Genomic DNA, 18,037 nt, shown 5'->3' with positions numbered 1-18,037 from the left:
CTTGCAGGGAGGGAGGCTCAGCCAGTTCTTCCCTCAATGGCAGAAAGGGCCAAGGCAGTGAGGGCCGGGCTGTGGCTTTTACAAGTGCCTCACATGAGATTTCCCTGCTCTCAGTCCAGGCCCCCGGCAGCTGGAGAGGAAGCGGCATGTAATTATCCCCAGGTGGAGGGAGCAGCTCCAGCTCTGCAATGACAGATCCACACTGCCTGCCAAGAGAGCTCACGGGCACCAGTGAAGGCGTCCCGGCCAGCCCATTTCAGACCAGAACAGCTAGAAAACACAGAATTATAGAATCATAGAATGTCCTGAGTTGGAAGGAACCCACAAGGGTCATCGAGTCCAACTCCTGTCCCTGCATATGACAACCCCACAGTTCACACCATGTGTCTGAGGGCATTGTCCAGTCTCTTCTTGAACACTGTCAGGCTTGGGACTGTGACACCTCCCTGGGGAGCCTGTTCCAGTGCTCCACCACCCTCTGGGTGAAGAACCTTTTCCTAATGTCCAACCTGAACCTCCCCTGGCACATCTTCCTGCCATTCCCTCAGATAGAATCATAGAATGTTCTGAGATGGGACATAAGAGAGCTGGGGTCAGACAAGGATTAAAGGCAAATCTTCAGGGCAGTAGAAAATCTGAAATCAAGCTCACTCTGAGTTCAACAAGTATCACGTAGCAGCAGGGTCATGCCACTGATGAGTTGCTTTTCCAGATGGGGAGAGTCTGGCTAATGTAGGCATCAGCTGCTCCATGCTCCCCTCCTCGCTCCTCCAACAAACTTGAGCTGCTGTATCACTGCTTTTGAAAGGAAAGAAAATGAAGTTTCTCACAGTGGAAATACCTGTTGCTTATCAGTGTAAACAAGAGGGAAAATTAGCCCCCACCCAAACCCCCATGTGTGCTGCTTATTTGAATTCAAGTTGCCACATCAGAGGAGGCTTAGAGAGTGGTGCTGGCTACTTGACACATCCCCAGCCTGGCTTCACATGCCACCCTCCATGAGACCACCAGCACCCGTCTGGCCTGGGAACCTTCACTGCTTCCACTGCAGCTGTGCTCGCATCCAGGTGAAGGAGTAAGATGTTGCAGGACTGAGTGGAAACTCTCCCACGGAGAGACCTGTTCCCACCACCTCCTCCTAGGGTCCAAAAGGATAGTAGGGGATGCTACTCTCCCTTCAGAGGGTGACTGGGACATTCACCCCTGTCCCCAAGTGTCATGGGCACAGCAGGTGAGAAATAAGACCAGGTGTCTCTCAAAGACACTGAGCACATCTATTATTTTACTGACTAGGCAATGAAGGGGGCCTTCTGCATCTGAGCAGCCATCCACAGCCTCCAGAAACTTGGGGACAGCTGCCAGGGCAGCTGATATGGTGACAAGTTTCATCAGGCAAGAAGGTGAAGTTGGCTGAAGTTGCTTGTGGCAGGTCAGAGGGAGCAGGGAGTCAAGGAGGCCTGGTTTGGTAGAGGAAGGAAGGTGTATCCTTACAACAGACAGTATATGCTTTGCAGATGTAAACCTACGAATTAAACAGAGATATTTACAAGAGGTTTCTTCCATGTATCACCAGCTAAGGAAGAAAGACTTTTGAGGAAGCCCTTGCAGAAAGTTGGCAGCACATCACTGGAAATACCTCAGCTGAACACAAGCCAGCTGATTTTAACATGAAGAATGAGTTACAGCAGCAACTGCCTAAGTAGCATTTCATACAATAACCTGAACTAACCTTTCAGTCAAGGTTGGCAGAGGAATGTCTGCTTCACACCTCACCGGGTTGGATGGCCACCTGGGGAAGGCTCATAGCAGCAGATCCAGGTCTGCATGCTGAAACCAGAAACACCACAAACTCGAACCCCAAAACAATTTCTCCAGTTTTAAAAAATGCCTGATGGAGTCTATTACTAATTACTTCTCTCTTTGGCTCACTGCTGTCACAGCACAGAAAGCAGAAGTTAAAAAAAAAAAAAAGCCAAGCTATCTACATAGGGAAGATGTGTTTTCTCTCCTGAACAGAAGTTGATTTGTTTGCATCAGAGCAAGATTTGCTGTTGTGGTTAGTTTAGTGGGCTAGCAAGGATCAGCTGACTTTCAAAACAGTACTAAACTAGTCAAAATAATCTCTAACCTAGTTAAATGGACTATGCATGATATTATGTAAAGCACTCTCGAGTCAAACAGGGAGAGAGATGATAGAGGGAGAGTTCAAACAAGGAATGAGACTACGAGTACAAAAGAAAACTAAGACATTCAGCACAAGGTCAGGCATTCAGAACATTGCAGGCTGGAAAAGGAAGTGAAATTACAGGCTCAGGCAAAACAGCTGAATACTTACTCAGGAAAATTACAAAACTGGTGTGATCCTTACCATCAGTTCTGTGTCTGCTCTCCGGAACAACTTCCAAGACAAACTACATAAATTCATAAAAGCAAGCTAGAGGACATCATGTTCTTCTCACAGTCAAGTGATTTTTTTTTTCTTTAATATAAATACCAGGAGCTATATGTATACATGGTGTCCTTACTAGGAGATATATATAGTATCCTGGTAAAATCTACAAGCTGGTGGGAAATTATGATCAAAATTGTCTTTTCCATCAACAGCTTCTAAAGGAGAGGTCAAAAGGCCGAAAGCCCCCAGCCAAGTGCTAAAATCTATTCCGCAATCAACAGAAAACAATTAGATTCCTGCGAAAGACCTAGGACACTAGAGGCAAAGAGAGGATAGGAAAGAACACTCAGTTTTGTGCTGAAACTAGATACGACACATCAGTTAACGAAACTGAAGGGTTTGTCCCTAACATAAGCCACTCTGGCCCAAAGCTTTTGTTTGCAGCAGAAGCAGCAACAGCAAACTTGAAGTGCATGATACATCATTTCCCAAAGCACTATCAGACTGCAGGGACTTCAGAGGCAGGACCAGACATTTTCTGTATATTTATGAAACACTGTACTGGTAACACTTAGAGGCCTCAAAATTGGGAATAATTTCCTTACTATTGATAAAAATGAATATTCTCAACAAGAAGCTGAGCCCTGCCAACCTGTGAAATGTGACTGACACAGGAGTTCCAGGAACACTGCCAGGACAGTATTTCCTCAGCAGTGTGGCAACGATGCAGAGAGAGACTCAGAAAAGCCACACAAATGTATATACCTACTGAAAAACTCACAGCGCCAGGACCAACCTGCTCTTGCTGCAGTCAGGCTGAGCCTCTTCCTTGTCAGCTGAATGATTCCATGACAACAAAAAACACATGCAGGGTTTCTATATGCCCAGACAAGGGTTCTTTGCTGCTAGAGGGTCACGTTGTTACACACCTGCAGACAGGGCTCATTGCCCCGGGGCAGGCACTGCCCAGTTTGCAATTAGAGAAAGCAGCTGAAAGATCAACACTTTGTCAGTGGAAGCACATGATGTTTGACAGAAACCCTTCTACCCAGTGGAACAGGGATTAGCTGGGAGGCAGATGTGATTTATTCACATCTGCATCAGCTTCAGGAACTGTGATTCACGTTACACAGCAAGGCAGCATTGCAGCACTACAAAGGGCTGTGCAGTTTATTTGCTGTTGGAAGCTACGGTCGTCTGGAAGCCTGTGCAGCAAGACTTGCGATACTTTCCAGTTCTAGTCCCAGACAAAATTTCTCAAAGCTGAAGGCATTAGAAAGCTTCAGAAAGAAAAGGGAGTTTTAGGGCAAACCAGTTTTAAAGGGAAAGGTGAGCAAGATGGCTAAATGCCATGGCTTTGAGCTGAGAGCAAGAATGCATACAAAATTTAGACAGAGGAGGTAATCTGAGTTTTGTCCTTGTAGTACAGCTAGCATCACTTTCTGTGTGGGTTTTTTTTTTTCTGTGTGTGCACAACTGCAGGCACTCATTGTCATGATAGGGACTGGAATAGACACTGAATCACATACAGAACACGTGGATGCAATTATTATGTCTGGAACAGCTTTAAGTGACGTTTTACTAGAGAGAGTGGCTAATCTAATCTCTTTTCCTTCAGTCTGAACACTGGAGCTCATGGGAGAAGAGCACGCTGAACCAGTGAAACAGGATAGAGACGTAACAACTCCGGCAATTGGTGAACAAGAGACTTAAAACAAGTAATGTCCTGAAAAGTGAACATGTGCTGTATTCGTGCCAGTAATACCTCTTTGGCAAAAGCCAGGAGGGAAGTTGACAACTGCAAGATGCCAAGAAGAGGAAGAAAAAAAAGAAAACCCAAATGAACTTTAAAAGAACTACGAAGTACTCCAAGAAAAAGGTTTTAAGCATTAAGAATAAAATTGTATGAAGAACTGTGAGAGAAATGACAAATGAGAACAGGATTTGACAGGCAGCACACAGTTAACTGCAAATGGCTTAAACAGCACAGGTACAAGAGTGACACTTAACAGGGTCATGGTGCACCTGGGCTTCCAGCTGCGCCTCACCTTCTGCTGGCTAGGCTTCCCTGCTCTCCAAGGGGGAAACCATGAGCATCCCTCACCACCCCCCTGCACTCTCTCTCCCCGGTTTCTGCTTATTTTCTCCTGCCACCCCTTTTCCAGGGGGGTGATTGCCTGCACTCCAGGCAGCAGCATCCCCCGGCCACAGCGCCAGTGCTGCAAACCAGCTGCACTGCCCTCCCATAGCAAGTTATCCCAGTTTCGTGCTCTCCCTGCACCCCTTCCCTCCCCCATAGCACACGAGGCCAGCTGTTACAGCTTGAACGGTTTTATAAACGTGTACATTGACCTCATGGCAGAAGCCAGAAGACATGCGGGATACCACAAACCCCCCCTTCAAGCAGGCAGCGAGACACCACCCCCCCCGTACACACAGGCGTCGACGCCAGTCTCAAGATTCCCTCCCCATTGTAATTATTTTTGCTCTGCACAGAGATTTATCACATGCAGCTGCCACAAGTTGTTTACAAGACACAAAAGCCATGAAAACAAGGTTGACGAAGTCTGCGTGTGAGCTGTTTTCCCTGGCGTGGATTTGTCCTTCCTCGTTGCTCGCTTACACCCTGGCTGGCCGTGCAGCCTCCAGAAATGCTCGGCAATGCCTTCCCTTCATCTCAAGAGCCAGCTGAAGTGTGTGTTTTCAGGCAGAGGTTGGGTTTTGCCACAGCTGCCTTATAATTAGGTTTATCACTGCAGCACGAACAGCAAAATTGCCCATGTTGTCTCATTTTTTCTGATTTGTTTTCCATGGTAAAACAATTTTCCAGAAATAAACTTTTCCTTTGCTCTACCCCAGGACAGCGCATTAAGTCTTTAGATTGCTTCTAGGACCCCTGCTCAGTTGTGGATCCTAGCTCCACCTGATGCCTCTCATCTGCCTACCCTGGATAATTTTATCTGGAGTTACTTCAAGTTTCTGCTCTGAAAGAGTAAGTTCAGGCAAACTTCCAATATCCTGCACCAAAACCATCAGTGCTAGATTACAGGAAAGCAGAAAAGTCCCTCTTGACATTATTTTATTGGGTGCTCAATACAAGTATTTTCTTCCTCCAAGTTAAATAACACCACTGGGTAAGGAAAAGTTTTTACACAGTGTGCCAGGTGCTACTCAGTCGAAGGGGTTTGGCTGATGACTACAGCTGAGCTTCTACTTCTAGGTGCAATCTTGACACAAGCAATTACTTAAAAAAAAAAAGAAAAAAAAAAGAAAAAAAAAGAATAAAGAAAAAGGCCTCAAGCAGAACTGGTCACCACTGAAGTCCCAGGGTCAGTCAGCAAAATGGAAATGCAGTGCTCATCACACAGGCAGGACTTTGGTGCTCAGTTACACTAATGCCATTTTGTGTGGCATAATGGTAAATGAAAACAGCGCAGAGACCACAGGCTTTTACTTTCAATGAAAACTGTTAACCTGAATGGCAACAGCTTTCTTCCTCACCCTATTTTCATTTTCATTACTGCAGCTGTTCTAGTGGAATTACTGAACTGGTCAGTTCAGCAAGCAAAGCTCAGGGCTTTTTTTCTAAACTTGCTGACTTCATTTTTTATTTTAAAGGGCAGAATAATCAAGAGTGAAGATATCTGAGAATGCCCTTTAATGATCCGAGTGCCCCACTTTTTCCTCTATCCGCCAGCATACTAGCAACCTGCTTTGAGAAGAAAAAAAGGAGGAAAAAGTCAACACAAATCAAACAATGCAAACATATTTGCATGAGGGTTTTTTCCTTCATCAGTGCTTAAGGTGTGGGTGCAAAGAGTGTTGTAATAAAGTTCCCTCCTGCTTGTGGAGAAGGAAGCATCTTCTAAACCTTTACCAAAGATGACACTCCTTTTTGCATGTCTAGCACCCTTTCAGAACAATCATCCATAGCACAAAAGGATGGCTATTGACCAACTTTTCCCTCGACATTAGTCTCACAGTTCCACAAAACTGTACTTCCATTTTATAATTAGCCATCGAAAAAAAAAGCAAACATAAACAAAAAAAACTCACACAAACCAGTTATTCCTCAAAAAATAGCTTATAAGTATAAAGCACAGTGTGTCCAAAGAGACAAGGCTCTTTCTGGACCTGCACAGTATTCCTTGAAGAAAAAGTATACAGCCATCTCTGCCTATGTTCAAAATTATTTTTTCTAGCTTTATTTCAACAGAAAGTATTTTGAAAAACAATCCTATATTTATACAGTATAATAGGATAACTTTGTGTTACTGAAGCTGATGCAGACATAAGAAACAAAATTTACTATTCGGCTTTTAAAAAAATATATATAATCATTGATTTGAAACTTGAAAGTTGAAGAAAAGCCTAAGTTTTCTAGAATTCCAAAGAATACTCTAGACAATAATGAGTATTTCTGCCACTAAAAAAAAGGCCACAGCAGAACAAAATACATACACATTGCAGTCTGAATATTGCAGTCTTCTGCTCATGTTATCCTCAAATTCACCAGCTCTCCTGCTCCTCAAATCCCACCCCCAGCCTTCCAAACAGACAATTGGTTTGTTCTTAAGGATTAGCTGAAACTGATTTTCACCCCAAGAGGTCTCTTACTTCACTGTTGTTGGAAGGATGAGGGTGTGCAACCAACATTCAAGCAAGTGTGAGCTGCAAGTCTTCACCTTTTTCAGTAACAAGTCATATTGATAGTGAAGTCCTTTTCTGAAAGGTAACTTAGATACTGCTGGCCAGAATACACCACAATACAACAGGGATCTCTTCAACATTTTAGTCAACCACCTGTTTAAGTATCTCATCAAGATCTGGCTCCCAGAACTCAGATTTCAAGCCAATACAGTCTCTTCTATTTCAGTCTGCTAGAATTACTGAGTCAAAACCATGTCAGTGCTAGGCCAAGAAGAGTGGGAGCCCTTGTCCTCCTCCCTCGAACTTTGTCACCAGTGATGTCTATGAGCTATATCACAAAGACCTGCAAAGAACATTTGTGCCAACTCCTTTTCTGGCCTTCTCATTTCATCCTCAGGAGAACTTACCCAGGCGCTGTCATATTACCCAGCCCTGCAGTATATATATCTAAGAGCCAAAAGCTGGAACTCTTAGAGGGGCCCCAAGATATCCCCTTGAAATTTAATGAGAGTTGCCCACATAGCTCCCTTTGGCACTTTTACAAAATGTCAACACAGCAGAACGCAGGTACTTCTGGCCCGCTTTTCAGGATTCCTTCAAACATCTGGTTAACAACAACTACTAGCATAGCTCTCTAAACCAAACAAAGCCAGTATGAGCTCAAAAACATTTCTCACTTCCATTTATTTTAAGAGTAAAGCTGTGTTTGCTGAAAAGCTTGTATTCAACAAAATACTCTGTATGCATCCATTTTTAAAGAAAATATTTTATTACATTATGGGAAAAAAGCATAATCATCCAAAGTTTGTATTGTTAAAAAAATTGAAAACTTATTTTAGACAGCGTGTCGGTATATCCTGTTCCACATGGGAATGATAAGAAGACTCTGTATCATTACTAGATATTGCACAGTCTGAAAGAAACAAAAACAAATCACATGATCTTGGGAACCATCTCACATTATGAAAAAACCTACAAAGAAAACATGAAAAAAAAAAAGAAAAAAACACAACAAAACCAAGAACACAATCCTTTCTTTCTACAGTAGCTTTAAGTTTATAATTCTTGGAATGACCATATTCCACTGAAGACCATCTCAGTGACAGGAAGCTTCATTTCAGCAATCCCTTGTGCAAATAAGATTAATAAAAAAAATAATAATAATGCAGTGAAGTCTTTTGATATCGTGTGGGTGGCAATAACCACACAGCTGTTATATCCCTGCCTGGAAAACCAAAATGGGGAACGAGAAGGAAAGGGATTTTAGGCCATAAGTTTTGCCTGCAACTCCATCTCTGCCGCCCTTTTGAGTGCAACATCCACCAGTAGCTGAAATCCACTAAAATCCTGGTTAAGGTCTGGTGGGGTTGGAGGAGGAGTGTTGAAGAGCCCACTCTGTGTGTTTGCACCAGGTCCCAGTTTAGATGCGTCCTCATGGTAGGAGAGGGAGTTGTCTGTGAAGCCGCTGGCCGGAGGCTGCTGCACATCTGTGGTCTGACCTACATCAGCTGGCTGGCAAAAGTGGAAAGGGGCGTCTTTCAACGCAGTCACAGTCGTGTGGCAAATCACTGACGGCCGAGCCAGGACTGATCCCGGGGAAGTCGGCTTGGAAGAGGACAGAGTCTTGCCAATCGGTGCGGTCGCAGGAAGGAAAGCAGTCTCCTCCAGCAGCGGAATGTAGTTCTTTGTGTTGATGGAAGACTCCATCAGGCTACTCTCAGGAAGCTTGGTCCCTCGCCGCGAGATAGTGAATTGGTTTGGGTCTTTGCCATCCTTCCTCAGCATGTCAGGTAAAAGCCTGCGGCGTGCATTGATAAACCAGTTGCAGACCTGCAAATATAATGACAACTTAATTTCTACCTTCATTCATTTCCAACTATGTGCCATTACAGTCATTGGGGTTAGATTAATTAATCCCTCCAAGCAGTTTCCTTAACTGCAGAACAAAAGAGAGACCTACTGGCAAGTTCTGACATGCCTAGCAAAGGCCCTTCCCTTCTCCTGGCTCTACCCCCAGCTCCCCACTCCTGTTACAGAAAGCCCTAGGACATCTGAAGACTGCTAGCCCCAGCACAAGGGTTTAGCTTTTAACTCTGTGCACACACATTAACCTATTAGCTATTGTTCCCTACATTTAGGTTAATTAACAACAGGAAAACCTTTTCTCTCTGAAGAGAGCCACTCCTCCCACAAATAGTTACTGATTTTCCTTGTTCAACTGACTGTGTCGACAGACATAACATGAATTACCTCATTTAAGGTTGTCCTTGTTTAAATATCAAACCAGTTTCCTGGGTGATACAGGATAGTTTATAGCTTAACCTTTTTGTTGTTGTTGTTGTTGTTTTTTTTTTTTTTTTTTTTTTTTTTTCTGTTTACTACATCAAGGAGGTTTTCTGTCTGATGTTACATTAAGGAAATTTTACTTCACCGCCAATTACAAAACTTGTACTAACAAATTCACCTGGAAAAATTAAGCCCAGAATTCAACAGGAATGCTCTATATTCAGCATCTCTCAAAATCAAACCAGGGTTTACCCCAGTTCTCATGCAGCCACCTTCCCATGAGGTGGAAAAGAACAACTGTCAACAACTATTCCAGCAAAGACATGCACAGAAGATGAGAATGATGCGTCCAAGGGACCTCACAGCTGCCAGTGTTATCCTGGGATAGGAATCCAAACTACCTACACAAAAGCCTGATCGTAACTATACCAACACACTTAAGTAGCTCTATCCCATATAAATTCTTCACTGATCTTGATAGAAGTGATCATACATATATAATTATATACATGCATGTTCTACAGGAACAAGCCTCAAGTTGCAGTTTTAGAAGTAAAGAGTTATATGTTAAGCTGCGTATCTATCACCATAAAATCTCCGTTGACAAATAAATACCTTCTTCTCACAATAAATTACCTTATACAGACGCTTTATGTCTTTTGGGGCCTCGATGCTACAAAAATTAGTATGCATGCTCAAATTCATGACTGTCTGTTCTCCCAGAGAAGTAATTCTATTCCCAATAAAAAAAGATCAACATAACACACAATTCATTTGTATTTCTCCTTACAAGTGCCATCAGAAGGAGAGTAACAATAAAAAAAGAAAACTCACATGCAGAATAAACGTTTGTGTCAGTGACTAAACCCCAGGTAAATAAAGAAGAAAATAGAAAACAGTTTATTTTGAAAGAAAACTACTTTTTTGAATACCTGTAGTGTGGAAAGGTGTGTCTGTCGGGATAACAGCGCCTTTTCTTGCTCTGAAGGATAAGCATTGTATCGGTGCTCATATAGCCAGTCCCGAAGAATCTGCACAGATTCCTTGGGCAGGTTGCCACGTCTCCTCCGTTTGCCTGAGCCAGCAGATGAAGAAAGATCCAGTGGGACATCCATAGTGTCATCATCCTCTGTTTCACTGCCTGATATTGCAACTACACCTACAATTATAAGAAGACAAGAACAATCAGCCTCCCTAATCTGTAAACTGCTCAGCTCCACCATTCCATGTTTCAGACACATTTTATTATATTAGTCATCTTTCTATGAATCACGGTATAGCTTCCTATACAGATTTGTCCTGTAGCGTTAACTTGTCAAGCTGTAGCTTTTCTGTCAGCTGAACACAAAGTAGCACCAATGATCTGTTCCCATGGGAATTCTCTACAAACCCTCATTTTCTTGTTCCCCTGGCAACCTTTTATCTGCTTCGCATTATCAGACAGCTTCTATCTAATGCCAACAGTGTCCAAATTTGCTTGCTACGGTATGCATGCAACACTTTTCTTCAAGGGTAACTATGCAGTAGTTGGGCCAAAGGTCAATAAGCAAGAACCTAAACCACCCAACTCAAGCACTGTGTTATTTAATTACTCCTTAATATGATGATGCTTCCCTCCTGGGAGAGATAGCTTGTAGATTTCATAAATTAATATTTCATTCTGGATCTATTAATAAAAACTAATGGAACAAGAAAGGAAAAAAGAGAAAAATGTGTCTGCCCCCACCCCATCTGAGTGGATTTCCCTTTGGAAGGAAAAAAGTGCCAGAAAATGAAAGAAGCAGGTATCCATGTCATGTTAAGAGTCTACCAGTTTATCAGGAGATGGACTTCTGTAATTTAATTGCACTTCTGAATCAAAGAACCACAATCACTTAATGTTCAGGTAGGTTGATTTGTTTGTTTTAAATGTACCACTTTGCATTCTGATTAGTTTTTCAACTTCATGGTTTTCATCTCATGTTTTAATCTGTGGAATTTATGTTCTGTGCTACACTTACTACAAAGGCTCCAGATTTACAAGTTCACTGCATATCTTTTTCCTTCAACACGAAGAAGAGAACAGATTTCAAACTTTGATTATGCCTTTATACATATACATTACACTACTAATAACATGAAGCTATGGTATGTAAATAAAATCAAAACAAGCAAACAAGTATTAAACAGTTAAGAAGCCTACAATTCTATTCCTCTGGTAGAATGCACAAGCCACTGAGGAAACAAATAGTACTGTAAAATACAAAGAAAACCACACTTTAAATACTGACCAGAAATTCTCGGAATCTTACAAACTATATATAAATCTAAATAAGATACCACCCATTTTTAACTAGTACAAATGAATACTAATTTCAAGTGAAATTATACTGCTTTCAGAAGCATCTTCTAGGAAGTACAGAAAGAAAACAAGCCCTTAATCTTTCTGTATTTTGAATTTAGATGGGGAGGGTAGGGCAGGGAAGAGAGAAAGTTGCTCATTCATGACATCAAAACTGAAAATCTTAATAGTAAAAACAGGTTAAATGCCAAAAGTAAAATTTTTATGTGGGCAACCACTCATAATTCAAAAATTCTGTTGAAGGAAACAAAGCCAGGTCTAAAGTACAGGAAGTGTGCCCCTGAAACTATAAAACATATATAGTTATATCCATAATTAAAGAAATGGAAGGAATTAATGTCATTAAAACAAAAACAGCGAACACAGAAACAAAAAAGGTGTGAGCACATGTGCACATGTTTTCCTTAACACATAGAGGAGGTGGGGAGAGCAGAGGAGAACCTTTCCCCACACTTTCAAACTTTAGCCAAAGCTGACACAGTAAATTATTCTTTCCTTCTACTATTTATTAATAGCTCCAACTTCCTTAAATTTAGTTTAAGTTGTCCAAATTTCAATGCATATTTTTGACATTCAGGCATTCCCAGCAGGATGATCAATCTGCAATTTGTCTGGCATAGTTACTTTAGTAACTTACCTAGTATTGTTTCCATTCACCCAATTGCTGATTTATGTAACCAACAAACACCAAGCTGACATACCGAATTCTTCCTGTGATGATTAGCTACCTAAATTACCCAGTCACAGACCAGGAACAATAGGACAATATTTAAATAGCCAACACAAGATAAACTCCAAATTATGTAAACAGGTTTTTAATTCATGTACAAAGTATGTCGAGTTTGCTTTATAATGATTCTGAGAAAGCTGCTTTGTTATTTCTCATAGCTTCACAGGAAAGTGCTGTCACACTTGTGAGCTAACCTGAGAACATGCCTTGCACAATGGGCTCCTGGAGCCATGAGGAGCACTTCTTGGAACAAAGATCTTGCACAGACAACAAGTAGGATGGCTCTGCAAAGCAGCTCATCCCTTTTAAAGTGAATTTAAAAACTAGCCAAAACTAGCCTATGCTATTCAGACAGTGTTTTCAAGTGCACTGTTCTTGTTTATCACAAACCAGAAGTGTTGCAGCACTTCAGTGGGTTGGGTTTTTTCCTTGTTTTTAACTATAACAGGCAGCAAGACAGGACCTTGGAAAACCAGGAGAGGCGAACAGTGAGGGCTGGAAGTAAAAGGAAAGAGAAGCCAAAGAAACTACTCCTATGACAAAGTTAGGTGTTTAATGGTTTGCAAGCCACATATACGTCGCATAACAAAAAGTCCTTGAGACACACACCTGCCCATCTGGAGTAACCTCTCCAAAATCCAACACGCACCTAAAAGGCTTCATGGGAGCCTCTCTGAATCTAAGAAAACTGGCTTGACAAGAAAACTTCTAGAACTGTTGCTCTTTTTCACCCCCACCACCACTGAAAGACAGCAGCATAAAAAAGTTTCTCTATTTTGCAAACATGATCTCTTGCTAAAGTAAAAGTTGCCATCTGACTAACCGTAACCTACCTAGCAAGAAATGAGTCACCAGTGGAGCTGCCCTTTGACCCGCTCGCTTAGTGTGTCATATGAATTGACACAGTAAGTCGAGACACACAAAGCAGGTTTGGGTTAAGCAGGAAACCCAGTGTAGTACAACTTCTCCTCATTTAAATGAGCTCATTTAAATAGACGAACAGCCCTCTGAACTCGGCGGCGGATCTCTCCGGAGCGAGCAGCAACAGGAAGTCATGGCTGGAAATCTCACACTGCCCCAGCTGATATTTTTTACTAGAGCGGGAGCCACGTTGTTGCTGTCAAGGCTCTGTTTTCATTAAAGCATTCCTGCTGATTACAACCCAGCTTTGTTTTGCCGTCTTGTTAGTAATCAGACTATTCGTTGCTGGTTTCCTGTTTTAACAGGGCCCAAGTGAAAAGGCTTCTGGCGAGGCTCCACAACTGGACCATTGGCTTACTGTTGTTTACACCCAGAATAAAGACTTGTGGACACGATGAGTAGCCCCAGCTGACCTACTAATTTATTTCGTCTTAAAAGCAGGTTAGTGCCAGGTTATGTCTCTTCCTCAATACATTTAGTCTAAACAGAAAAACTGCTTTTACAGGACTACACTAAAGCAGCACAAGTTCATTTGCAGAGAGGTCTAATAAACAATGCAAAATCCCAGTTCTCCACTGGGATGAACAGTCCATGCTGTTAATGACCTAAGAACTATACAATCAGCATCCCTTCTTTATAAATTACTTTATCCTCCTGGCTTCCCAGCTGAAGTCACATACATAATTGAATGCACTATTGTGTCATATCACAGCGCAAAGACTTCACAGGTTCTCCCGTAATCAGCTCAAGGAAGATTACACCTAGGATCTCGAGTCTAGGCTCAACACCCAACGGCCAACAGCTTGAAACAACTTGAGTAAAAGTACAGTGATGACTAAAGTTGATTTCAAAATAAACTCCTGCTACTTACAAAGACATGCTGAAATGCTTTGAGGGGGAGGACAAAGTATTTCTAGAGACAGAGACAAATGAAATGGAAGTTAAGCAAATGAAAAATTTAGGCTGAGTATTAGGAAAAAAAAAAAAACACAACTATCCCATTGTGTGGGGGACGAGCTTCACAGAGGAAGTGGCAGAAGCCAATTGTTATTCAAAACAGGACAAAGTATACCACAATGAACAATCTCTGCCTTCCAGAGGAGATGGACAAAAATTACCTTACAGAAAACCTCCCATCCTACCCCTTAGGGTTCTCTCAATTTCTTAAGCTGGATTTCTTTTATGAGCACAGATAAACAGAACCAGTTCCCATCTAAGGCCCCGATCCTGTTGTAACTAAGTTCAGTAGGATTCCTCACATGTATAAACTTGAGCACATGCCTGTGTCTTTGTGAGATTGTATTCTAAATTGGCTAATTAACAGGCTGAATATGTTCAGTGTGATTGCTATCACGTTATTACTTGTAAAAAAAAAAACTATCCACAGAAGAATCCTTGGGGTTTTAATCCACAGCCTGTCATCTTAAAAAAACAAAAAACACAAAAAACCAACCAAACAAAAAACCCCAACCAACAACAACAAAATCCAACACACCAAGAAACAAAACCCTAACTAAAATGGAATGTGAATTTTAAAACTACAAACACAAATAGTTTAAAATTCTATATAAGTAACCAAGAGCTACAAGCATGCAGAAGGGAATTTCTAAAGAAAAAAAAAAACCAACTTTTTCCTCTGAATAGGTTTCATAATTGAGGAAACAGCTTATTTGTTTTCCTCTGCATTTCACAGCTTGTGCTTTATTGCTTCTAAAGCAGCCAGACTTGGCTGTGTTATACATTTTTTTTCTTCAAATGGGATTTTTCTAGGACCGCAAGCAAGAAATCTGTAACAAAGTCACTCTTTGAAACTTCTTGAATGACCCTCAAATGCCAGGAGGTCACAAATAACTACAAGCCCAACCTTTAATAAAACAAAGGCACCTTAGCCCTAACATCTTTTTAAAAGTTTCTCTCTTTGTCTTCTCACCTTTTAATTTCTGCCACGCAAACCCCAGGCCCATGGCCCCTCTCAAAAGTTCTCCCTCCCGCCTGTCACCTTTCATTGTTTCCATTGTTTCAGCCCAGGACTTGCAAGCCTGAAAGCAGATCTTTCCCCCTCTCTCACACACGTACATACACAAAGCCCTATATATGCATACCTAGAAACGACGTCAGCGTTTTTCACACGCATTTATTTCGGGGGTGGCAAGAACAACAGTTGAAAGTGCAGGGAGTTCGGTATTTCACCAGCCAGCAGCTGCCCTCGGGGAGAGAAGTCTGAACAATGGAAGCAACAGCAGACAGGAAACCAGCTCACCACTGCTGTGCAAATAGGGAGCATAGGAATGTCCTAAAAATAACTGTGCTAAATTAATTCAGTGAAACCATAGGGAAAAAAAAAAAAAAGAAAAAGAAAAAAAACCTGCTTGCAATAAGGTTAAGAATCTCAACCTACCTCAGACGACTGAAACATTTTAAAGTCAATGCTGTCACTGTCTCTAGGCACAGACGGCTGAGCTTGGTATGCAGCACATGTTGTAATCTAAAAATCCGTGCAGTTCCTAGCAGGCTGAAACGCGCCGTACGCGCCCAGTTCCTGCGGGAACTCCGAAGGCTTCGCTTTTAAACACCACCCTGCCCGCTGTTTAAACTTCGTCTTTGTGCCCTAATTCCCTTTGTGTGCGCTCCTCTTACATGAGTAGCACGTCCAAAGCTTCTTACGAGGGCTACAAACCATACTAGTACATGACGTTTCCTGCAGCTCAATGATTTCACGAACTACATATGCACTAATTGATCCAAGGATACTAACAATGAGCGAGGCTGCTCTACTACAGAGCCGCAGGAATGCGTAGTAGGGGAAAAACAGCACAACTCCGTGGAGTACTGAACATGCGCACTGCTCCCCTCTAACCCTCCACTTTCGGTCATTTAATGGTCTTTGAATGCAAAACACCCTTCATGCACACCACGGGCCGGTAAAACGCAATTGAAAAGACACTGCTTTGCTATAAACTTTTTTCCAGCCAGCACAAATGTGTTAAATCTGAACGCACGTTCCACGTCTTTGTGGCCAAGCTCTAATTTAAAGGCACTTAAAGCACCACAAGCGCAAAGAGTAACAATCCACTAACTTAAAAGTTTGTCTGCTTGTAAATCAACACAAAGAAAACTCAAAAAGCCTTATTTTTCTAGAGGGGAAAAAAAAATCTTCCTCCTTTTAACCCCAACTGTGTCGAAACTTTTGCACTCCCTCCCCCCACCTTGTTTCAACGGATAAAAGGGAAAGAAAAAGCAGGAACTTTCAGCAAAACAAAGCATATAAGGATGCGGGTGGGGTGTGCGACCCTCCTGCCGAGTCCCCTCTTTCTCCCCCACCCCCCCGCCCACGCTGCCGGGCCCGTTCCCCCCGCGCCGCCGCGAACAAAGAGTTGCCGGACGCCCGCGGGTTGAGGCGCTCGGAGTTGCGGGAGACACCGCTTTCCTCGCCCAAAGTTGGGAAAACGACCCGCACCTTCGTTCCCCCTTAACCGGGACAGCGGTGCGGGAAAGCGGGGGAAAAAGCGAGTAAGTGGAGGGCAGGGGGAAAGAGGTACGGCACAAGGAGCGAAAACAAAACTTCGCAAAGGCACAAAGCGGGCGACTGGACATGTTTCTGACAGGGAGCCAGCGGCGCAGATAGTTGGCCGCCTCCAAACAACAGCCCCGCACGTTTTGTCTGGGAGCGGAGCATCCACTGCCATCTTCCACGGGAGCTCGTCCTCGGGGGGAGGGCGAGGGCACTGGGGAGAAAAGGGACTCCGTCTGGCTTGCCTTCCACTTCCCCCATAAGCCGTTCCCGTGAGGAGAGGCGCAGGGCACCCCGCGTTCTCCCAGCACTGAACACCTTCCCCAACAACTACCTTTTACCTTTTTTACTTTTCATCTTGATCACGAGGACCGAGCCGCCGCTGCCGCCGGACACCACACACACCGACCCAAGTTTTTCTCTCTTTGCCGGACGCTGCTCCCCTTTTAAACTCGGCGAAGGCGAGGACAACGAAGACGAAGCAAAAACACCGCCGTGGAGCCAAGCACCCAGTCCGGGGCCGCGCTGCTGTCAGCGGGAGCCGCAAGGCTCAGCCTCCCCAGGGGCTTTCTGGTGTTACCGGAGTGGGCTTCACTTCCCTTTGTTCCCTTCTGCCGGCGATTGGCCCCGGCTCGTTAAAGTGAGGAAAAGCACGGGAGGGAAAGGTACACAGGGTCCGCCCTCCCCCACCTCCCCACAGTGACTACGGGAGAGTAACCGAGCGCTGCACTAGCACTCGCGGCTGCCGCGCTGCCTCCTCCTCCTCCTCTCTCCTCCCCTACCGAGCTGCTGCGGCTCTGTCAGACGGGAGGGGAGGGACGGCCCGGCAGAGCGGGGGGGTGTTCGCCCGTACCCGCTGGCTCATGCACACACAACAGCGGCGGCGGGGGGAGCCATCCGTGCCTCCCGCTCCCTCGTCTTTCTTCCAGGCAGACGTTTGATCATTAAACTGGAAGGAGAAGGGGGCGAGAGAAGGGGCGACGGGGGAGGAAAGATTTTGACAGCTGCCCTTGACTAGCCTCCTCCTGTTGCTGCCGGATGAGCCACCCACTCCTTCGCGTGAATAGAGAGAAGAAAAGAGAGTACGCACGGCAGAAGGAGCCCTCTAAAGAACGGAGCCTGCCTCCCGGCTACCGAGTGGCCCGGCGGGGGCTGTTTCCCCTCCTGCCCTCCCTCGTCCCCGGTGGCACCAAAGGAGCCACGGCC

At 43.8% G+C, this 18,037-nt stretch overlaps 1 protein-coding gene across 3 annotated transcripts; it reads right to left on the bottom strand.

The window, feature by feature from the left end:
* Positions 1-7,792: 7,792 nt before the first annotated feature.
* On the bottom strand, positions 7,793-17,764 carry TGIF1 (TGFB induced factor homeobox 1). Of its 3 annotated transcripts, none has more exons than XM_065831275.2 (3): positions 17,173-17,764; positions 10,261-10,487; positions 7,793-8,872 (listed from the first exon to the last, which is right to left on the bottom strand). In XM_065831275.2, exons 1-3 carry the CDS (start codon positions 17,186-17,188, stop codon positions 8,306-8,308), a joined length of 810 nt encoding a protein of 269 aa, XP_065687347.1. In that variant the 5' UTR covers positions 17,189-17,764; the 3' UTR covers positions 7,793-8,305. The 3 variants fall into 3 exon arrangements, with proteins under 3 accessions (XP_065687347.1, XP_065687350.1, XP_065687348.1); XM_065831278.2 differs by lacking the exon at positions 17,173-17,764 and adding an exon at positions 15,719-16,545; XM_065831276.2 differs by lacking the exon at positions 17,173-17,764 and adding an exon at positions 15,423-15,630.
* Positions 17,765-18,037: the final 273 nt, after the last annotated feature.

The sequence above is a fragment of the Patagioenas fasciata genome, chromosome 2 (assembly GCF_037038585.1).
Source record: "Patagioenas fasciata isolate bPatFas1 chromosome 2, bPatFas1.hap1, whole genome shotgun sequence".
Lineage (NCBI taxonomy): Eukaryota > Metazoa > Chordata > Aves > Columbiformes > Columbidae > Patagioenas > Patagioenas fasciata.
Note: the sequence above shows the minus strand (reverse complement) of the source record. Positions and strands in the feature narration are given on the sequence as shown.